Source organism: Etheostoma cragini, chromosome 23 (assembly GCF_013103735.1).
Source record: "Etheostoma cragini isolate CJK2018 chromosome 23, CSU_Ecrag_1.0, whole genome shotgun sequence".
In the NCBI taxonomy this organism is placed as follows: domain Eukaryota; kingdom Metazoa; phylum Chordata; class Actinopteri; order Perciformes; family Percidae; genus Etheostoma; species Etheostoma cragini.
The window spans coordinates 14,683,356-14,706,505 of record NC_048429.1 but is presented as its reverse complement, the minus strand read 5'-3'; the positions used below and the strand labels follow the sequence as shown (position 1 = coordinate 14,706,505).

Genomic DNA, 23,150 nt, shown 5'->3' with positions numbered 1-23,150 from the left:
CCACGCAGCAACACAAACGTAAACAACAGTAGAGGGAGGAGAGAGACGCGCATTTTCTATTTGGCGATACAGTCACTGTTTTGAGTTAGTGTCCGCTAAAGACGGCATTATTAAGGTTGTCTGTACACTCTGAGCTGGTGGCAACAAAAACACTACGTCAAATTTGAAGAAACATTTGGAGTCGCAGCACTGCAGCCAAAAATACAGAGTAAGTCCCCCCCCCCCCCCCCCCCCCCCCCCCCCCAACCCAAACAACAAAAGCTGGACTTCGGTACAAAACCAGTAAGTGGGGGAGAGTTAAAGAAGTTGGTCGGGATCTGCATAATATAGGCACAATAATTTCTAATGTGTGGTTGTTGCAGATTGTCATAGATATGTATTTAAATCTGCTATCATCAATATTTATCAATTTCATTATGTGCAAGGGCTTGCTCTTAGTGATGAACCCACAGATAATTAATACCCATTGCTGCACTTCCACTCAGCTCTATGTACAGGTACATTGCGGCGTCTTTCAGCTCATTATTTAGTTTTTTTTGGCCTGCAACTTTAATATTTTGATTCAGTCTAATCTTCCAGTCGCAGCAGGGAGATGTTTTCTGTACTAAAAGAATAAAACGCTCTATTAAACCCACTGTACACCACATGCCCAGCACCAAACAGCAGGCAGACAAAGTTAGCAGTAACTAAGTACATTTACTCAAGTACTTCAAGTACAAATGCGAGGTACTTGTTCTTTACTTGAGTCTTTTCTTTTCAAGCCACTTTAGATTTCTACTCATTTCCAAAAGAAATATTGTACTTTTTACTCCACTACATTAATAAGACAGCTTTAGTAGATACTTTACAAGTTAAGATTTTGAACACAAAACATATAAGAAATCTTAAATTAAACTACCTAACAATATAACGGGCTACAACTCCAGCTGAAATGATTACACCATTAAACACTTAGTTGATTGACAACACTGTTTGGGTTGTTTCCGGTTTTCTATAATGTTAGTTCTTTTACTTTTAATACTTTTAAGTACATTTTACATACTTTTATGTCACAATAACAATGCAGGACTTTTACTTGTAACAGTATTTTATATTGTGGTATTAGTACTTTTACCTAAGTAAAGGATATGAATACTTCTTCCACCACTGCCTTTGACCTCCGTAAACACGTGTGTCTTTCAAACTTAGGGTAACACTTCCTGTTTTTTATCACAAAAATACCATACCAAGATAACCCCAATGACATCACTTGGGTTATTTTTAAGAATTGACAAAGCTTCGACAGAGCCACAAAAGATATTATACACCTGTTTCCCAGGCTGAGTAGTTTTCCATCCTACCAAACCGTAAAGTGACTTTGACAAGTAAATAGTTGGCGTGTCCCTTTAAATTATTAGTTCTCATTGTCTTGCTGCAGTCTTAACAGACCTATCCATGACTTTCTTTTGTTTCAAAACTGAAACTACTTTTACTTCACTTTGGAAAAACCAGTACTCCAATAATAAGCTCCTGCTGTTGCTGTTACTGTTGTAGCTCGCGGCTTCTCTTTGTGCCGGAGCAAAACCCGTCCTACGTGATCACGGCTTGGGAAGAGCACAGAGCCCCAACTGAACCCAGTTGTAGAAGACAGCAGAGCTACAACACTGCTCCACCTGCAAGAGTAATCATCGGGAAAACAAATGTTTGATTCCCTTTCAGGAAAGTTGTTGTTCTTTTGTCAGACGATCAGGTCTTACATTTCTCTTGTGTTATGGCAATCAGGGAAACAACAGACAGAAGAAGCATTGAATTAACAACAAAAAAACTATGTAGATTATTAGTGTGGTTAGTCATAATTTGTAATTTGCTATTTCTTTGTCCCTTACATAGAGACCGGCCAGCAGTCTCTCGCTCTCCGCGGCCAGTTTTCAGTCCCGGTGGGTTGCCAGTTTGGGGCAGGTGTTGGATTAGTTAAAGTTGCATCCTCTTGCGTAGCGTCGTGCTTGCATAACGCCCGGGTGAGGGTTCCTCCTGTGTTATGGCATTGAGGTGTTGCCCCACTCTGCGCTCTGCAGCCTTCAGCCTCTCCTGCAGCTCCTGCGCCTCCTACTCGGCCTTGCGCGTGGCCTTGCGGGCGTTCCTCAGGGAGCGCTTCGCCTTGCGAACGCGCTCCTTCAGCTGCCGGTTCCTTCGCTCGGCCGCGGCCAGGCGCTCCTGCATCTTGCGGCCTCGCTCCTCCTCCTCGAACAGCGCGGCCTGCACCGAGGAACACAGCAGCTAGAGACGGGAAGGACAGGGGAAAGTAAGTTAACATACAGGAAGGCTTGTTTTCCTAACAGGCAAACCAGACTGTTGTAAACTTCCAGTTGCCATCTTTGTCAGATGGTGGTGTAGTGTGGGAGCACTGGGGATGGGATTTTCCCAGCAGCCTTTTTGAGGAAAAAAGTATTTCTCGCTTTGATGTCCACAGCGTTGTTATTTCTCCCTTTCTCTCCCTTAAACTTTGAAGGAGAGAGGAGGGGGAAATAAAAATGGAGGTCCTGACCCTCGTCATTTACATTTATCCACACAGACTGCCTAATGCCAACGCAGAAACACAAGGCGACAAAGTTTATGTGTGTCTGTGTAACATAAATTCACATGGAGCACCCTTCCCTCCCAATTCCAGGGTCACATGCTCTGATATTTCGGGGGCCCTGATTTTCCATCTCGTTGGTAGAGCACAGCTGACCTCAGGGTTAACAGCTCTCTTAGTCACAGTGGGGAACGCATGTGTGTTCATGTTCCACTGCACTTAGTCAGAGGAACATACAAACCTAGGAAATGTCCCCTCAGTTGATGGTTAATGCTAATCGCTCCTTGTGTGCCACTAGTGCTTTGCTAACAAAGGCACAACACCAGAAGTACATTTCCAGAATAATGGCATGACATGTCCCTCAACTCTTGCTCTCTGTGTGTTGCCAGTCTCCAAATCCCTTTGCCTCGGGAAAACAACTTTGATCTAGCAAGCTACACGCTGAAAATGATGAGGCAACGAGGCAGGCCTGCTTGGTTCTTTTAGGGGAATGATTGTAAAGATTTGCAAAGAATATGTTTAGAGATTTACTATCTAATCTTGACTTTTGGGGAGCAATTGGGTTGGATTCCTATAGACAAAGTACACAAAGTGATACACTGCTAAGAGCCAATGACGTTTACCTTTGTACCCAGCTATTTTAAATAGCTCACATTACTGTATTGCATGCACAGTTAACTTCATTTAACGTTATATGTGGTTCTTAAAACAAGTTCTTTCCCGAGACTATTTAGCATAGCCACCATCAATGCTTCTGGAGTTTAGCTCCACCTAAGACGATTGTGATTAGTTTAAAGAAAGAAAGAAAGTCATTTTTCTACTATCCCAAAATGTAGCTGTGGTGCAGCCAGACCTTACTCTACAGTGCTGAGAAGATGCAAGCCTACATCTGTATCACCAGTGGCTGTGTATCAACAATGTATTCTATATTTGAGTCAGCATATGAATATTTTTGGCTTTACTAAATGCATTGAAACAACATAAAGTAGATCACTGACACAAAATAGCTACAGCCCTTTTTTGCCCCACCTGGCAATACCAAACACGTTACCATACCTTCAAATGAACTTGCTTTGGCCTGTTCACACCAGCCTCAGATGGCTACAGAGGATGATGGCCTCAGTGGTTGCTTTAAACATATTCTAAGGTGTGTCCTGGCACCAGTTTTGAGAACTAGGATGTTACTGCAGTAAGGTTTAGGAAATACACTTTTTCTTTTGCCAAGAGTAAGATGAGAAGATAGATATCAATCTTGGGTAAATATTTAGTAAGAATATATTTAACAAGTAGAATGTACTCTTGACTCTATTCTGATTTGCAAAGATTTACCATGATCCCAATATATTTAATGCAAAAAAGTGTTTGTAATTGTCTCCACGCTGAATTTATATATTTCATTAAACGGACAGGTAAATTAAATCTAACCATTAAATGGGAGCTACTTTGTGTTACTCTTTACAAAGACATCTGTGGATCATCCTGAGTAATGGGGAGAATTTCTCTGGACAGGGAGGTTGCATTTCTTTTGACACGCAATCAAGGTCACCTAAACCTGTTTTTGCTAATTTTGGTGACCTGACCCTTTAAAGGGAAGCCTTTTTCTTAAAGTCAAATCCAGAAGACAAACTGTTTTCTTTTTTCAGTTTGTCTCCTTTCTCATAGGAAGCCTCTCAGTGGGGCGCCCTCAACACACACACACTCTCACACACACACACACACACACACACACACACACACACACACGCACACACACAAACACACACCACCTGTCAAAACATCCGAGTGTTACCTGCCTGCTGTTTAGCATCATCTGTATAAACAGTATTTAGAGGACATGTGAAGACACACACATGCATGTATATATGTCCTCAAATCCAAGAGGAAAGATCACATATTCAAAATCCACTAAAATGTATTTAAAGCTGCACCGTCACACTAACACTGGAATAAAAAATACTCCATCGGGGTCGGCTGTGGCTCAGTGGTAGAGCGGTTGCATGCCAATCAGAAGGATGAGTAGTGAGTCTCACTAAACACGCTCCCATCTTGATACCATCTGACCTGATATTTTATATCAGGTCAGATCAGTCAGATCTATTAGGTCTCTCTGTCACAGTATATTGTGACAGAGAGATAATGCCATCATGGTTTCCAGCCTCAGCAGAAAGTTATCAGCGCAGTTAGTTACCGTTAAACACAGTCCGGAATTTTACAGCTGCAAAGCCAGATATTTCCTTCAGGAGTTGGAGGAGACCAAAACAATGCTCAAAGAAAGTAAAAAAAATAAAAGACTCAGTTGGCCTGACACATGATTGCCATTTCAACTTGATAAGGTCAGTGTTGCGTTTACTACTTACTGTGCTGCCCATCTGTGGCCAAAACATTGACATGCTACTGAGAATGTGAACAACATTCGAAACATATTTAGTATGGACTAAATACACATATTTTGTACAAATGTAAGATATGGTCTATTTTAAAGTCTTTTTACTGTCAACAGCAGGCAAGAGTTGGATGGGTGGCCTTAGATCAATGCATCAGTTGTGTAATGTCAGAGGTCAGTTTGTGTTCTAGTTTCCACCTCTTCATACTCTCTGACCAATCACATGAGGGAAGGATGGGTTCAAAATCAGCAAAGTGTAAGACTGGACGATGCTTATCAGATGACAGTATGTGTTGTTCAGCATTGTTCATTCATCAACAGATTGACAAAGAAAGAAAGAAAGAAAGAAAGAAAATATGAAGAAAAGAGAGAGTAGGCCTAATGGGGTTGAAGGGATTGCGAGACGGGCCTTTGTGTGTGTCCAGGCTGACCTGACTGCTCAATTATTTTTGCAGACTGTGTGTGTGTGTGTGTGTGTGTGCGCGTGTGTGCGTGTGTGCGTATGTGTGTGAATAGGGATGGGTGATTAGACAAAAAGAGAGTGAGAGATGAAGAGATAGAAGAACAAAAGAGAGATGAAGAAAACTAACCTAACTACTGAGTGCAAAAGGCCGACCGTGTTGTCCTCCTTTCAACCCTCTAAGCCAGGGATTCTAAGTAGGTTCCGTGAAAAGTCTTTTTCTATTTCTTTTTTACAAAAGGCTTTATAGCGCAACAACTAATATTACATTGTTTTTTAAATCTTTAACAGTTCATAGATTATGTTCTAATCTAGCAAATTGAAATCTTAGAATATGCCTTATACATGTCTCCTTTCTCTTGTGCAATTCTGTAGTGTTTTAAAAAATAGGCTACGTCAAATTATTCCAAGAGACAAACATGATTGGGTCCCAGGTATATGCTCTATCCTGTAAGACGTTCTTGGCTGAAAAAGAACTTTGAAAACTGCTCTAGGCATCCTCATAAAATGTTAATGAGAGCTAAAAAACTTGTTAAAGGTGTTTACGTGGTTGTTAGTATTTCCTAGCTCTGGTTATAGTCAAATCTTTAAAAGAGCATGTAAACATGGAAATGTGCTGTTAAAAGTGTTTGGAAAATGTGTCTTTATCTTGCTGTGGCATATCACAACCCGTTCTCATGCTGACCGCGTAAGATACGGACGTTTGGACAGTGGCTGTTGGCGTCCCTTCGGTGTGTGTGTAGAACGTACCGGGGAAAGCAGCATCTAGAGGGGGTTTAGCGAGTAGTATGTGAGGGGGAAATTCCGCATTGGGAGGGTGGTCGGGGGGGTGGATGGGTCAAACACAGGACTTTCACCCAGGAGAGCGAGGTTCGTGTCACGTGTGTGGAACCGTTACCCCACCTGCGAACTCTTCCTAAACCCAACAGCGTCCAAAGGGAAACCAATAGTCCCGACCAAGCGTGTTATATCACGCTAAAGGAGACTTTTAGCGTCAATAACAACAACAAAGGCACCTAAAGACCGAAGAGCTGAGAAGTATATCACAGAAGGAAAAGGAAACCTGCATTAAACAGATCAGGCTGTTACTGTTCGTACTTCATATATAACATGTCTGGACCACAGACTGTAAAAAAAAACGTTGTGACGTTGCATTTCCTCCAATATATTCCGGATACAGGCAGTCAAGAGGAAGTCAGGTGACATAATATAAAGAGCAATAGTCCGCGTAGAAATGGGTTAAACAGACAGACTTTCTCCCAGGAGACCACTGTCTGTGTCCTGTGTGGAAGCAAAAGACAATGTTGGCTTATTTTCACCTTCTTTTGCTGTGTAACTTTTGTTGCGTCATTAACACCATGTACGTAACAAATATTCTTATTTTAACACAAATCTGGATCTTTTCTGAACCCTAACTGTGTTTTTTTTGCCGAAACAGCTTCTGCACTGCAGGGGCTCGGCATGCGCGCTGATTGCTCTGGTTCCTGGATAGGTTGAACAGATGAACGGTGGACTTACAGCATGTCATGGTAAAACCTGAACTGAATAATAAGAAGAGGCTGTAACAGAAGCTAATTGGAGGTTCTGGCAGAAAAGTGGAGGAAAGCTCTCTTTTATCCTTCTGGAGGGGCGTCTGGTTCCCACGAGGCTGAAACCAGAAGCAACCCGCCTTCTAACTCCAATTTTAAGGGATGTTTTGTTTAAAGCGCCAATATTATGCTCGTTTTCAGGTTCATAATTGTATTTCTTAGTTGTACCAGAATAGGTTTACATGGTTTCATATTCAAAAAAACACTATATTTTTGTTGTACGGCACATTACTGCAGATCCTGTTTTCACTGTGTGTGTTAAGCTCTCTGTTTTAGCTACAGAGTGAGACATCTCACTTCTATACTATCTTTGTTGGGAGTGGCACATGCTCAGTAGCTAGGTAAGAGCCCATTAGCTAGATAACTCTTTCTCCAACTTTGGTCAGTACAAGGCAGGATTAGCTTGGAGACTTCTTCTAAACAAGGAGCACTTGTGAAATATCTTCAGAACAGGGACATGGAAGTAGTTCTTTTGGAGATTATGGTGAACTAGTGTGTGTTGTAGCAGTGTTTTGCCATTGAGAACAAGCTAGCATACTAGCGCTAGCATGTGCTACGGTTAGCCACCTTGTCTTTGCTAGTGACATAGAAAGCCTTGGAGATTTTGAACAGCTCACCTGGAGACTGAAGGCAGAGGACATTCAGAAACCTTTATCTCACTCAGAACAGTATGGATAGTTTTTTAGTTTGTATGCGTGTGGAAGCACCAGTGACACAAAATAAAACCTCAAAACCCAGAAAAAGTATTTTTTTTTCATAAAATGGGCACTTTAAACTCTTCAGACAAATGATGTCTGAATGAAACCTCAAAGCAGTGAGGGAGTGATGCAGCCAGGGAAACACTTTAAAGATCCTTTGGAGATAGATAGATATTTAGATAGTGTAATCAAAAATTGGATATTGTTGCTTTCAATTTAAGTTTGAATACAGTCCCATCAAAGCAAAGGAAAAGGAAAGAAAGAGAAGAGTGTTTTTCTTTTGCATCAAATCGGATACAAAAAGGCAGGGACATGTGGAATGGGAACGGAGAGACGTGAAGAAGAAGAAGGTCCTTCCATCTCATCATCTGCCATAAATTCCTAAAGCAAAACACCTGTTTTGTCCCGCCCGGCCTGAGGGGTGCTCGTTCTCTAAATGAACAGTGTGTTTAACCCCTGACCCCTGGCCCTTTGACAATATAGCTCAGAGCCTGCAGGTCAAACTCGAAGAGAAAAGAAAAGTAAGACGCCACAGCACTGCGACCTGTTCCTTATTCAGTTCTGCACTTCTGACTGTTGACGTTAACAAAAATACCACAAATCCAATCTGAATCCAATAACCATGGCTGCTGCAGACCAGGTCAGTGTGCAGGTCAGTCAGGAACAAGATGCAACATCCTGACTGTTACTGCAATGATGCTCATATAGGTACATTTAAACATATCCTGTCCCAAATTACACAAATAGGTGCGAATGTATGGATTTTCCCCAGTAATGATGCAAATGGTGCACCTGCTGTGTGATATTGGATCATTATTACTGTTGGGTTTTCTGGGTACAAAGCCTGAGTTGATTTCAAGTCAATGGCGGAAACAAATATGGTGAATTTGCCACCAAGTGAAAACCTCTTCAACAGATCAACAGTTGCCCTGGTAACTTTTCAAAATGAGGGCAAAGACTTGTGAAACTCCGTCTCCAGCCGCCGTGTTTTGACTTGTCCGAAGTGCAGCCTGCTCGACTCACTCAGAAAAGGTGTAGTTTTGAATCCTGCAGCCCTTTCTTCTTTTGCTGACAGGGTTTGGCTTATCACTGGTCACATTTCAGCATATTTAGCTTCCTGGTGTACAGCAAGGCTGCTGACTGACACATGTTCAAACTGCCGCCTGTCAAATATTTGGATCCCTGCTATTTGATCTTTGACCTCAGGATGGTCAGTACCCTGTCTGTGGGAGGAGCCAGACGGACGCGCGTTGGCCAATTAGAAATTGCTTTAATTTTCAACTGGCTGGGATGCAATTGCATGTGACCAATCACATGCTGGGAATCATATCAGAGAGAGAGAGAGAGAGAGAGAGAGAGTGTGTGTGTGCATGTGTGTGTGAGTGTGTGTGGCTGGTTCTGCACTCTGCCAGAGGGTAGTAGTTAAACTGTGTTTCTACTGATCCTAACCACATTCTTGTCAGCAGAGTCACCACTCAATTTAGGATTAGGTGTCCACACAGACACACACACACACACACACACACACACACAAACACACACACATGCACACACACACAACTGAAACTGCATTACCAAAAAAAAACTCAACACAGTTCTTACTCCCCCCCCCCCTCGCCTCCAGTTCCCTGCACCATGCTGTTCATCTGGACTGTTAATCTGTTATCTCCATGGTAACAAGATAGTGTTGGGTTTGTTTACATTCTCTCTAGACACCTAATAAGATGACCTAACAGGAGATGGAGACACTTTTTTATCTTATTTTTCTCAGACAGTAATGAGGTTGTACAAGGAGATGGGAGTCATTTTTGTTTTAAAGGAAGCAGCAAGTGTTACTATGGCAACCAACTATCCAATCATGCTCCATGGCAAGCGTCAGGGTAATAATTCTTGGTTTTAGACATTCAAAGTGAGAACAGTTGCATGATAACATTGTAATATATACATGAAAAGGTGTGTGTGGTGAAAACAATGTGCTGCCCTACCCTGCTGTCCTCCTGGGTGTCCCACTCAGGGCTGAAGGTGTGGAAAGGCTGGCTCCCTTGGGTGCAATTGGAGAACTGGAAGAGGCTGGAGAACATGCGCCTGTTGTCGGACGTGTCTGGAAAGATGGCGTCCTGGAAGTTGACACCATGGGGGAGGATGTTGTAGTTCTCATCCATCCTGGACAGCAGATAAACAGGATGACTGTGAGCAGAAAGCTGAAGCTGGTGCAGGAATTAGTGGGTTGTAGCTGCATTATGAATTTACAACAACCAAATGAAATATGGATTTGTAAGTGCCATAGGTCAGTGCATTTCATAATTTAGAAAAGCATCATATTTAATGAGCCTGTAGTTTTCTTTGCATGTAAAATCTTTCTTTTGCAAAATAACTAGCAACCACAGCTGTCAGATAGATGTGAACAAACAATATAACATTTCACTTAGTGGAAATTACTTAGGTAGCCTCAAATGGTATAGCTCAAAATTATATTTAAACACAACTGTCTTGTTTTTAAATCTGACTGTAGATCACAGTCTGCTCTAAAACAGACAAGTGTTAATTTAAAGTTGCTATTATGCAAAATGCATTTCTGCCTGGCACGTTTTCTGGGATAAATCTAATATTATTGACAGCATTAAAACTCAATTTTAGGCTGTAAAATACATATTTTGTCATGTGTGTCTGTCAAAATTATTTGGACAAATGAGTCCAGGCCTTGCACCTCACCTGAGGAAGAAGAAGTAGGAGTAGTTCTCCATCACGGTGTGGGACTGGCAGGACAGGTAGCCCAGTCCGGTCAGGTTGAGCCTTGATCCTGTGGGCACCTCCAGCATGCTGCCCCAGGCCTGGTCGCACAGCATCTCCACCTCCGCGGAGTACAGCAGCCCTTCCTCCGCGCCCTCGTACCCATACCCGAACCCGTAGGGCAGGGAGTTATACAGGCTGCCCGCCCCGCCACCCGGGGGCTCCCGGTGGATCGCGAGGACCCGGGCGTAGACGATGATCTCCGCCAGCTCCGCCCGGCAGCCCTCACTCAGCGGTCGCCACTCGGAGGGGAGCTGGCACCCGTGCGTAAAAGTGCCCAAATGCGCAAAAACGCCTAGCGCTGCGAGGAGAACAGCCATGGAAAACATCTCAAAGGACCCGAGAAGGGTTACAAGCTTCTGGCAGTTAAACCCTGTGGTGATGCTTCAAGGAAGACTAGTGGTAATATCTATATTCGATCAAAATTGGCTGTTTTATGCTGGAGGGCAGTCTCTTCAAACATACAAGCTGCAAAACGTGAGTTGTAAATTCTGCGTTTTTAGACCTAACGCGTGTGATGATTACCAGGCCGCTTGAGGATGCTCCAACGTTACTGGACTAAAAACTCTTAAAAGTATGCCAAAGTCACTTTTTGCACAACATTCGACCACAGTTCCTTTGTCAATTGATTTAACTTGCACAAACTCAGCTGTCCTCGCCTCCAGACTCATAAAGAGAACTCAAAAGTCGAATCAGTTCGCAGAAACTTAAGACTACTCCAACCTGTTACTGTGTTCCCAGTGTTTCCACCTCATCTGTCTGCACTGGGATCAACTCACTTCAACAAAGGCGCACTGGTGCTGCGTTCAAGGACTATTGTGACGCTCCGACATGTGATATTTTCATGTGAACTGGTTAGTGGGCAAAACTGCTGTCATTCGGAAAATATCAAAATGTTAGATAAGTGCATACTGGATAACTGCATAAACTGGGTAATTTAACATTGTAAAGCAAATATTAGGCTTTATCCATAACTCCCTTTTTTTACATAAATATTACCCTATCCTATAGTCTATTGGCTTTTCTAGAAAACCACAAGCATTCAATTTTTATCACGAGTCAATCACTGATGAAATATTGATCACCAATCAATGTCATTATCAGACTAAATTCAGAAACTCTGCATTAGATGCAATTTTAAAGACGGTCCCGTTTTCACGATAGCGCACTTAAAATCATCGAAAGAGAAAACTCAAATGTTCAAGGCCGTGAGGTATGATCGTGCTTTCAAGAGAGCATGTCCAGGAGAAGTTCTACTTGAAAGAGGTTCAAAGTGAATAATTTGGAAACATTTCACAATGACATCCCGGATGGATGACAGCAGTCTGCAGTGAAACACATGAGATAAAGATTAGGATAATGCCATTTGTGACTGTCCATTTATCGCAATTAGTTTTACTAAATCTATATTATACCTACTACAGAAATCATAACGTGTAAGAGAAGATTCTGCTCCTGTTTTAAAATGATGCATAACGGCAGACAGATTGGCCCCAAAATAAGCTCACTATAAACTATAATGACTTTAGTTAGCGTAGTATTGCTGCTCAGGCTGTTTCGTTCAATAACAGCCAAACATTTCATTGGTGTGAAAGGATTTTTGCTTAGAAAACACTGCCATCTAATGGACACGGACAAAACAGTGTGTGCCTATATTTGTTCTATTTAATGGATCATCTAAATAATCGAATAAATGCTGTTTTATTTGCGTTTACGGGCATTGGATTAAAGCAACAGCAAAAAAATGGAGATGCTTGGTTTGTGTTATTTTTTAATTCTATAGCCTACAGTGACCTTTTTATATAGCCTTATTGATATTGTCTGGTTTTACATCAGGATTCATTAGGTCTAAATGTTGTAAGGTTTGTCTGCTTAAGCTAAAAGAAGGGGGGGGGTTCCAGTTACTGCAAGGTGACTCCTGAAGGGAATTCCCGCTGTCAGTTGATGGCTGCTCCCGCCCTCATCTGTTCTTTCCCCGATGAGTAAACCAAGCGCTGTGTTCACGCGCTGCAGCCGTTCTTCACTGCTCTGCGACCTATGTCTGCGACGTCACTTCGAGGAAATGAAACTGTAATCTACACAAGTCAGTCCGATGGCTGCGTCGAGCTGACAAAAGTTAGTTCAATAAAGATAGGAAGTGAGGCAAATGCGCTTTCAAAATAAGAGCTATGTATGTACATATGTATACATGCATATATGTACATGTCAGTGTTTATGGAACGTGAAGATTTATCACATGATTTAAAAATGAGGAATGGGATCATTAGATTAAACAGAATTCAGTCTTTTTAAAGGTTGCTGTTTTCCCTGTATCTATTTTTCAGAGACCGATAGTCTCTATGTGGCTAAATAGCATTTGAGTCAACTCAAAAACGTAATAGAGTAGAAACGATTGGCAAAAGTTATGCCCAATTATTGTACCTTTTACACAAAAAGTTTTCAAAATGTGATTTTATTTCGAAAACAATCACCGGAAGTGCTCGGTTACCATACGTGACTCGACGTCGTTACTAACCAGAAGCAGTTCAGTACAAGGTTGGTCGACCTAATTTGCCATCTCTCCGACTGTTTTTGCTTTTGGAGAAGACATTCAGACTGTTTATTTCCGAAGTTGACAGCAGGTGAGTTAAACTAACTAGTATACGTGTTTTTAACGGTTGATGTGACGCAGTTTGTCTCAGGTTAAACCATGTCCGTATTTTAGCTAAATTACTAACGTTTCAGTGTTTAAGCTAGCTATACCACAGGAGTCGCACACCGGAAAGGCCCACCTGAAGAAAGTAAAAGTAAAATCATACGACCATTGCATTGTTATGCAGTGGGGGAGAACACGTATTTGATACACAGCTGATTTTCAATTCAATTTTATTTATGTAGAGCCAAATCACAACAACAGTTCTCTCAGTGTAGACCGTACTCTGTGATGTTGTTTACAGAAACCCAACCCATTTTCCTACTTACAAAGCATGTAGAGGTCTGTAATTTTTTTATCATGGGTTAACTTCAACTGTGAGAGACGGAATCTAAAACAAAAATCCTAATCCTAACCCGTTTGCATTTTATTGCATACAGTAAGTATTTGATCACCTACCAACCAATAAGAATTCCGGCTCTCACAGACCTGTTAGTTTCTTTAAGAAGTCCTCCTGTTCTCCACTTATTACCTACACACTCAATTGATCAAACAGATTCCAACCTCTCCACAATGGCCAAGACCAGAGAGCTGTGTCAGGACATCAGGGAAGAAATTGTAGCGCTGCACAAGGCTGGGATGAGCTACAGGACAATAGCCAAGAAGCTTGGTGAAAAGGCAACAACTGTTGGCGCAGTTATTAGAAAATGGAAGGAATTCAAGATGACTTGCAATCTTCCTCGGTCTGGGGCTCCATGCAAGATCTCACCTCATGGGGTCTCAATGATCATGAGGAAGGTAAGGGATCAGCCCAGAACTACACGGCAGGACCTGGTCAATGACCTGAAGAGAGCTGGGACCACCGTCTCAAAGAAAACCATTAGTAACACACTACGCCGTTATGGATTAAAATCCTGGACGGCAGACAAGGTCCCCCTGCTTGAGCCAGCGCATGTCGAGGCCCGTCTGAAGTTTGCCAATGACCATCTGGATGATCCAGAAGATGAATGGGAGAAGGTCATGTGGTCTAATGAGACAAAAATAGAGCTTTTTGGTCTAAACCCCACTCAGTGTATTCGGAGGAAGAACAATGAGGATGAGTACAACCCCAAGGACACCATCCCAACCGTGAAGAATGGAGGTGGAAACATCATACTTTGGGGATGCTTTTCTGCAAAGGGGACAGGACGACTGCACCGTATTAAGGGGAGGATGGATCGGGACATGTATCGAGAGATCTTGGCCAACAACCTCCTTCCCTCAGTAACAGCCTTGAAGATGGATCATGCCTGGGTCTTCCAGCATGACAACGACCCCAAACACACAGCCAAGGCAACTAAGAGGTGGCTCCGTAAGAAGCATATCAAGGTCCTGGAGTTGCCGAGCCAGTCTCCAGACCTGAACCCAATAGGAAATCTTTGGAGGGAGCTGACAGTGCGTATTGCCCAGCGACAGCCCCAAAACCTGAAGGATCTGGAGAAGATCTGTATGGAGGAGTGGGACAACATCCCTGCTGCACTGTGTGCAAACCTGGTCAAGAACTACAGGAAACGTATAGTCTCTGTAATTGCAAACAACGGTTTCTGTCCCAAATATTAAGGTCTGCTTTTCTGATGTATCAAATTCAATGTGATTTTCTGGATTTGTGTTTTAGGTTCTGTCTCTCACAGTTGAAGTGTTCCTGTGATAGAAATTACAGACCTGTACATGCTTAGTAAGTTGGAAAAACCTGCAAAATCAGGAGTGTATCAAATACTTGTTCTCCCCACTGTGCAACCATAACATCCTCACATGGTGGCGTCTGTAGTGTCTAGTGGTGGTGTTAAAGTAGCATTTATCCCGCTGGTGTTCACTGTCGGATTCCTAAACAGGGTTACAGGTAACTTGATATTAGCCTATAGTATTATTTATTAGTGTTTGTCGTTTGACCATTGTGTGAGGGCAGAAACAGACCACAGTGTGTTTAGCATACGGCCGCCTTCCATTGTAATGTAATTAAGTCATCATATGATGGGAAGATAATTCCGGATGTATGCTCCTTTTCTGCTGCTGCATGCTCAAGCCCTGAGTCACTGGTGATGTAAACCTGGAGCAGTTTTTTTATGTGTTCTGTTGACATGAAACCATAGAAGTAAAGTTAATAAGACAGTGGAATGAATCGGTGTTTCGGTGTTATTATACTTTGTTTTTAATTATGCCTTGCAAATATAATAAATAAAAACGAGATGTACTCAGTCCAGTTGTTCCTGTGGACATGATCATGCCCAGACTACACGGTGATTACTTCTGAAATGAATACACATTGTATCTCGGTGTGTGTGTGTGTGTAAAGTAAATCCCAAATATTGCAAAGAGAAAATTTGTTACACCTTTTTTTTTATATACAGTATATATATTTTTTAATTTACATGAATAATGTTAAAGTGATGGATAGATGTATTTAAATCATGTTCATCTTTGCATTTTCACTGTATTTTCACTTTTGCTACTGGGGTACTTCCGCTGATAGTTACAGTGTCTTTAGCAATATTATATCGGTAATGAAACTACATACAACATAATAATAATAATAATAATACGTATTATTGCCTTTAATAGCATTCAAGGACACCTTACAGTTAAATAAGCAAAATGTACAGTTAAAAAGGCAAATATAAATAAATTTCAAACAAACGCTTTTAAAAGATAGAAAATGTAAAGAAAACAATCTATCTATAATTTTGATGACGAGGGGAACCATGCTGGGTAGGCCTTTTCAGAACATCTCTGCATCTACTTTAATTTTTCCCCTCAGCGTCATGGCGTCTGGAGGCCCCGTGATGAATGGCAACATCTCTTGTCCTCCGGGTCAGTCGGGTACGCTGGAGGAAACCCTGCAGCAGATGAACATCCTCATCCAGGAGAACCGAGACCTGAAAGGTGAGAATAGGTGTGGGTTAGAGTCGAGGAAAATGTTTGTATTTGAGCTTTTTGTTTAGTTTTTCCGGCACTATTCCACAATAAAGAAGTCTGTTCCAGACTTCGTACTCTTATCAAGTGTGGGTGACGTGTGGAGGGTCAAAGGTCAGTGAACGCTGTGTTCCTGACGACTCATGTCAGGGTGGAGTTTCCCAGCTGAGGCCTGAAATGTTGTGTTGGGACATGGAAGGAATAATAGCTTCGGAAAGGCTCATAATTCTAATGACTTGGCTCGCACAATGGGCATTTTTTCAAATTCTCCATCTGTGTGTCTCGCTCAGAGGCCCTGCGTCAGACCAACCTGACGATGAAGGAGCGTTTCGAGGGTCTGTCTGCGTGGCGGGAGAAGCAGCGGGAAGAGCGCGGCTTTCTGGAGAACAGGCTGGAGGAGGCTCGGTACCGCATGGAGGAGCTGACCCTGGAACTGAACAAGAGGACGGAGGGGGAGGGGATGACAGGGGGAAGCTTGCTGGTGAGGGTGTAACCTGACACTGCTTTCTGTTTATATTATTATATTCTACATTTCATAATGATACTTTTATCCGGCTGATTATCCATCCAGTTGCACTATATTGAAGCATCTGTCAGATTGTAACAAAATGAATCCATTAGCCACCTAACATTCTGCATGGCGTGTGATGTCATCTCCAGGCGGCGTCATCCAATCAGAGTGCAGAGCTGATTGCCCTGCGTGCCCAGGTTGCTCGCCTGCAAGCAGAGAAGAACGACCTGGTGGCCATGAACTCTGAGCTGCAGCTGAGAGCCGACAACTCACAAGACGACTCCTTCATTGAGATCATCAGAGTCTCGGTGAAGAGACACACACACACACACACACGTAAAATAAATTAGACAGACAATCCTATTAATCTGTTTTTCCCTCTGAATTATCTTCTATTCAGCATGGAAAGGCCTTAGGGTTGGGCGATGGACCCCAAATTGGCAGTTGATGATGTTTACAGTAAAACGTGATGGACAATGATATCATTGTTGGGGGGGGTACAACTATGGGCTAACAGTTAAGATAGACACGATCAGACACATTTAAATGCCCTCTGTAAATAGACAGTATTAGGTAGTGCCGCTGGTAGGGGCAATACTTTACAACTTCCCCTACTTTCACTTAACTACGGTGCCATCAGATCAAATCTCTGTGATCGGCATAACAACAGTACAGTGGAACGTTTGCCTTTAACAGAGCGACAGTAATAACCTGATATGCCATCATTACTGAGATTAAACTACATTCTGGGTTATATTTGCACTCATCAAACAGAAACATAACTCTTGCAGCACGCATGAACAGATGCGTAATATTAGCTCACACATAAAATAGCACCATTGTGAATTAGCCTGTTGCTAACGTACATTCATAAATCCTACAAAACCTCGTCATCAGACTTACTTATTGATGCACGCACACAGTAGTATCCACAAAGTTAGTCCAATGAGGGGATAAAGGGAGGTTTGATAGTTTCACATTAACGCCTGTTCTCTCTCGCTTAAGACCGCTGTGTCCAAGCCGAGGTGCAGAGCATGGCCTTACCCCATGCTGATACGTTACTAGCAGGTAGAGCAAGCTGCTATACTGACAGGGAGAGAGAGAAACTGCATCACTACAAATAGGTTGCATGTAAGGGGGGAAGTAGCTTCCACTTAAGGGGCAACACAGCGCAAAGGCCCACGCGTGTGTCTTTGGTAGTTTAAGACCAATGCAGTTGTCAATTTCCGTCCACTAGGATTAGCGTGTGTCTGACAGGGGGGGGGTTCGGCATCACAATGGTGGTTCTCCCTTGTGATGCCAGTCAACCATCACAATGGGCCATCGGCTCAACCCTCTAAGTATATCAGATACACCGATGTGATTGGTGCAGCTTGGCTCCAAGGGCATGGGTAATGAGCATCATCACTCATTGCCAGAGGGACTTGCTGAGCTAATTCAAATTGTGCTTTCGCAGGAATTCTGGTTTTCCAGGATAAATGAAGTGATACATGGCTGTAAAACGAACTTTTGAGGTGTAACTGGGTGTTTTTTCTTCTCAGGATGACGGTGTAGACGGCATGAACAATGCGTGTGGTTCAGAACACCGCAGACGTCCGGAAATGAGCATGACGGCGTCCCAGCTGGACAGCAAGGAGCTGACTGTCAGCCAGCTCCTCCAGTCCCTGAGGAACGAGACGCAGCGCGCCGAGCAGCTGCAGGCCGAGCTGCAAACTTCTTCTGCCAGGTTAGAGGGCCTCAACTTAAAGGAGCAGTTCACCACTAAATAATCTTCTGCATATTTATCTGGGCTTACAATAACTTGTAGGGATGCCTAAAGCTTATAAACATACCTTTTTTGTGGTGCATACGGTACTAGGGAATTAAAATAATAATTGTTCATAAATATTATGTATCATGTTTTAATGTGAAACATACATTTAGCAGTATATCCTTAAAGCTTGCCTGTATCAGTGGGGTGCTATCTTACTTACAGGCCAGTAGCCTGTTATCAATGTTGGTCTCATGACATTTTTTAACTTTTTGGAAAACCTTTTTTATGATTAAACAATAACATGGGGCCTCCCCCACTGTAACTCTAAGGACCTAAGGGTCCCGAAACCCCTGTTGAAGATCTCTGATCTACTATCTTCACAGCAGTTGAAACAGTTTATAGCGACAGTAAACAGCAAGACAGGCTGTCAGTGGTACCTGGTTCTGTTTTCTTGTAAACTGGACCAAATAGTTTTTATTTTTTTGTTGAAGCACAATGTTTTCATAGTTTTTTATGTTTCATTCATTTTTTTGTACAGTGTTTTTCTGACATTTTTAACCTAATTGAAACAAACCATCCAACAGAATTATAGAGCTGGAAGCGAGGAAGTCTAATGTGGAGGAATCAACACAGACCCAAGCAGAGACCAAGGAGGATTCTGGGAAAGAGGAAAAGGTATCTACACAAAAGTGAACTAAACTAAACGCAGTGTATTGTAGTGAAAGAATAAGATAATTCTGACAGGAAGTTTAACTATAGCATTGCAATATGAGATTCTGACGACCGGTTGTTGTTAAAGTGACACACATTTAAAAAACCTAATTTTGAAGTTTACTGTTGGTAATCTCTGACCTAACAATTACCATAACTGGCAGATGGTGCTCTAATGTTTTTAATGTTTATTAAATATATTTCAGGCAGAATCTGAGGTGGAGAATCTGAAGTGTCAGATGAGAACGCTGTTTAAAGAACTGCAGCAGGCCCAGAGCAAGCTGGATGACGCAGAAGGCATGAAGAAGAACCTGCAGGACAGGTTAGGCCTCCACACATACATATACAGTAGGCCCACACCATCCATTTAGTGAAGGGGCCAACAAGAACAAAACACGGCAACCTATAACGTGCTCCGACAATTAAGGCTGCATTCACATACACTCAGGTGGTAGATAAAGGAACTATAACTACAAATAGTAGTTGTAGTAGTTCATGGCATAGCAGGGCGTTACAGCACGTAGCAGGGTACAGCAGAGCATAGCAGGGCGTTACATCACGTAGCAGGGTACAGCAGAGCATAGCAGGGCGTTACATCACGTAGCAGGGTACAGCAGAGCATAGCAGGGGGTTATATCACGTAGCAGGGTACAGCAGAGCATAGCAGGACGTAGCAGGGTGTTGCAGGGTACAGCAGAGCGTAGCAGGGCATTACAGCACGTAGCAGCGTACAACAGAGCATAGCAGGGTGTTACAGCACGTAGCAAGGTACAGCGGAGCATGGCAGGTAGTAGCAGGACATAGCAGGGTACAGCAGAGCATAGCAGGACGTAGCAGGGCGTTGCAGGGTACAGCAGAGCGTAGCAGGGCATTACAGCACGTAGCAGGGTACAGCAGAGCATAGCAGGACGTAGCAGGGCACTGCAGAGCTTAGCTGGGTGCAACAGGACATAGTAGGGTACGGACCAGGACCACTGGGACAGCTGCAGAGAAGCTCAGTGTGTCAAAGGAATCCCCTGGGAGTCTAAAACTATAACAGCATAATTAGGAGAGACAGGTTAAGGAGAGGAGCCTGGTCGGATCGGGCTGTACTCCCTCCCCTCTACTATGATTATAACATAAAGACAACAGAAACTTAATACAGTTTGGGAGAGTGCAGAGTGTTTACAGGAAAATAAGGTTGAAAAGAGCAGAGAGGGCTTTAATGAAACTTGAAAATAGTATTAAAAATTATGTTTACAGCAAATAACAAAAGGAAGTTTTCAAACAAAATTTGTCATTTTTTCGGGGTCTTTTGAAAATTAAAACATTGCTCATTTATTTGATCATTTAAACAAATTCTGGCCTGAAGGGCTTCAAGTATTTGACACACTTAGTCCAAAGTTAAATAAAAATATTTTTCTCAATACAAAGAGAGAAGGTATTTTAATATTTCTTCTCTTTATGTTTATTATGTTGTGTAAACATGTGTCTTCTACTTTTCCTCTTATTTCTTGCTGCTGAAACAGGGGGAATTTCCCCATTGTGGAATTAATATAGGATTTCAATCTTGAATCTTATCGTCTCCATACCAGACGTTATCATGTACTACATCTACCCACTACTGTATTGTGGAGTGTTTTTTATTTTACCAGCGGGTGTCAGAATACCAAACAAAGACTCATCAGACCGTCTCCCATTGACAGGCGTTTCCTAAAAATAATGTAGAGAACTGGAGCGGTACATTTTGTGAAGGTGTTATGACTGGGCAGCCCCAGTATATATTCCAGTGATTGGCCTCTTTAAGTCTGCACTGTCTCCAATATATGTCCTCCATCAATATGTACCTTCTGTTTCGGTGTAATAAAAAATCATTTAAGACAGTTCTTACCAAACCCCCGCTGTATGTGGGAGTTGGTACATTTCCACTGAAATTTACATACATCAAGCTAGAGCTTGGTATAAGTAAGATTACTCTGTTTTCCCCAATTGTCTTTAAAGCTTTAGCGTATAACTTTTTGATATTAAGGAACGTCACAGGGAGGAGCCAGAAAAAGACAGCCGCAGCCTGCAACAAAAAGATGAGACAAATACAACTTTTAGAGAAACCCGACGTCGCCCTGTGGTGGCCAATCATGTAACCTGTGATCAGACTTGACAGTAAACAGTAACATCACTGCCTCTGTCGCTGCCACAACAACGTTTTAGAACACGATGAGGGTAAAAAAACAAGTTTGTTTGGAGATTGTGTAACAGCTGACTGTTTCCTGCAACAAGCTCCAGCACAAAGCACAGTCCCTTTGGCTCTTTTTCTCTCTCTTTCTCCATGAAATAAAGCTACATTCAAGTACAGTTCGAACTGTCAATATCTGTAAACAATCTGATAGAAAACAATAATTGTGAAGTATAAAGTCTACTTGTGCTTCATTGGGGCGAATGAAGCACAAGTAAAGAACACAATGGGCCATTTGGTGACGCTCCCACACCAGCGCACAACGTGCGTTAAATTGCAGGATTGCTTTTGTTGTTCTAAGGCACCCGTTATGCGTTCTACAGCACACCTGAACTGTGTGAACAAGGTTTTTTCTCTTTTAATCGCTAAGCTTAAACTTGACCCATACATATTCTTGTTTTTCCATTATGTCTAGATGTCGGGAGGTGGAGCAGGACGTGGTCACTCTGAAGGCTCAGCTGGTGGAGAAGCAGGCTGTTCAGTCGGAGAACGACCGGCTCAAGCTGCAGGTGGACAGCATGCAGGCTCAGGGCCAGATGGAGCAGAGGAAGGCTGGGGAGGAGAGGTCAGAGCCCACACATATAAACGGGCATTAATGTGGATTTGAGCTGCTTTTCCTCTCCAGAAAAATAAGATTTTTTTTTTTGATTTTTGACTGTACAGTAAACATATTTATGGAAATGATTTGCACTGGAACAGAGTCCCCATCATAGTCTATTTCCCAGTAGGGATTAACATGCACAAACAGAGACATAGAGTAGTTTATATCCACTACATTTCCACTTCTGTATTGTTCAGGTGCCTTCAGGAAATTCTATTGATTTTTGTCAGCCAAATGTGATACAATTGTAACTGATTTAAAGAAATGCCAAGAAACCAAAACATGTTTTTTCCCATTCTGTAAATCACCACAGAGCTGTGGAGGAAGGTCTGGCAATGTGAGACTACTGGTAACCCCCTTTCTTTCTCTCCTCACAGGAACAACCTGGCCCAGCTAAAGGACGCCTACACCAAGCTGTTTGAAGACTACAATGAACTCAAAGAGGAGAAGAAGAAGAGAGAAGTTAGTTCATATTGGATAATGAGAACCCTTTTCGCAATTTACTTTTATCTTATTTCCACCAAACCTATGCAGTTAAAAGAATAAACAATTAGAAATGTGAGCTGGACGTGTTTGACCTTTGCCCTCTGGCTGTGCAGTCTCAGCTGGTGCAGAAGGAGGTGGTGGAGCAGCTACAGGAGCGCCTGACTGCCGCTGAAGAGGCCTTGGCAGGTAAACAGAACCAAATCGATCAGATGAAGCAGGAGATCTACAAGAAGGAGGAGGAGCTGCAGACCATATCTGTGTTCCAGGCTCAGGTCAGTGACTGTAAAAAATATTGTTTAGTTAACCCTAGCATTGGATCCTAAGTATCAGAAGTCCACATAACCAACATGGCTCCCTTCAGTTTGTGCTTTTTTTCTACTCTGTGTGCAGGCAGAGGTCTACTCCTCAGACTTCTACGCAGAGCGAGCAGCGAGGGAGAAGCTCCACGAAGAGAGGGAGCGTCTGGCTGCTCAGCTGGAGTATGTAAAGAAGCAGAACAACCACCTGCAGGAGGAGATGGAATCCCTGGGCAGGTATAGAATCAAACACATAACCAAGTTTGCTTTTACACCTGGAGCTTAGTTCATTGAAAAAGATGCAGTGCTTTGTTCCTAAGTGCGTAACAATATCTATTTCATTAAATCATTTAATGATCAACGATGCAATATCATCGATGCAAAGTGAAAATATTGACACGTATTATCATTTTGATGTGCTTATTATTTGGAAAGACCCACTTTATATTGTCTATATACACTCACCGGCCACTTTATTAGGTACACCTGTCCAACTGCTCGTTAACACTTAATTTCTAAGCAGCC

At 42.5% G+C, this 23,150-nt stretch overlaps 2 protein-coding genes across 2 annotated transcripts in view; one reads left to right on the top strand and one right to left on the bottom strand.

Annotated features, from left to right (window-relative positions):
• Positions 1 to 1,263: 1,263 nt before the first annotated feature.
• ccdc3a (coiled-coil domain containing 3a) lies at positions 1,264 to 11,255 on the bottom strand. The gene is made up of 3 exons (XM_034863397.1): positions 10,397 to 11,255; positions 9,670 to 9,847; positions 1,264 to 2,256 (listed from the first exon to the last, which is right to left on the bottom strand). Exons 1-3 carry the CDS (start codon positions 10,801 to 10,803, stop codon positions 2,086 to 2,088), a joined length of 756 nt encoding a protein of 251 aa, XP_034719288.1. The 5' UTR covers positions 10,804 to 11,255; the 3' UTR covers positions 1,264 to 2,085.
• Positions 11,256 to 12,930: 1,675 nt separating this feature from the next.
• optn (optineurin) overlaps positions 12,931 to 23,150 on the top strand; it is a 12,554-nt gene continuing 2,334 nt past the window's right edge. The window contains exons 1-11 of the mRNA XM_034863373.1: positions 12,931 to 13,095; positions 15,901 to 16,025; positions 16,346 to 16,536; positions 16,716 to 16,874; positions 18,108 to 18,292; positions 18,904 to 18,994; positions 19,237 to 19,352; positions 21,658 to 21,807; positions 22,221 to 22,305; positions 22,443 to 22,601; positions 22,720 to 22,862. Coding sequence (XP_034719264.1) covers positions 15,905 to 16,025; positions 16,346 to 16,536; positions 16,716 to 16,874; positions 18,108 to 18,292; positions 18,904 to 18,994; positions 19,237 to 19,352; positions 21,658 to 21,807; positions 22,221 to 22,305; positions 22,443 to 22,601; positions 22,720 to 22,862 — 1,400 coding nt within the window. The 5' untranslated portion in view covers positions 12,931 to 13,095; positions 15,901 to 15,904. The remainder of the gene's footprint in view (positions 13,096 to 15,900; positions 16,026 to 16,345; positions 16,537 to 16,715; positions 16,875 to 18,107; positions 18,293 to 18,903; positions 18,995 to 19,236; positions 19,353 to 21,657; positions 21,808 to 22,220; positions 22,306 to 22,442; positions 22,602 to 22,719; positions 22,863 to 23,150) is intronic.

What these genes read in the sequence shown, in the direction of transcription:
- ccdc3a (XM_034863397.1), bottom strand. Translation starts at nt 10,803, where the DNA reads ATGTTTTCCATGGCTGTTCTCCTCGCAGCGCTAGGCGTTTTTGCGCAT. An exon ending in TCCTACTTCTTCTTCCTCAG is followed by an intron (nt 9,848 to 10,396) that starts GTGAGGTGCAAG and finishes TCTGCTGTCCAG; the next exon opens with GATGGATGAGAACTACAACA. An exon ending in ACACCCAGGAGGACAGCAGG is followed by an intron (nt 2,257 to 9,669) that starts GTAGGGCAGCAC and finishes TCCCGTCTCTAG; the next exon opens with CTGCTGTGTTCCTCGGTGCA.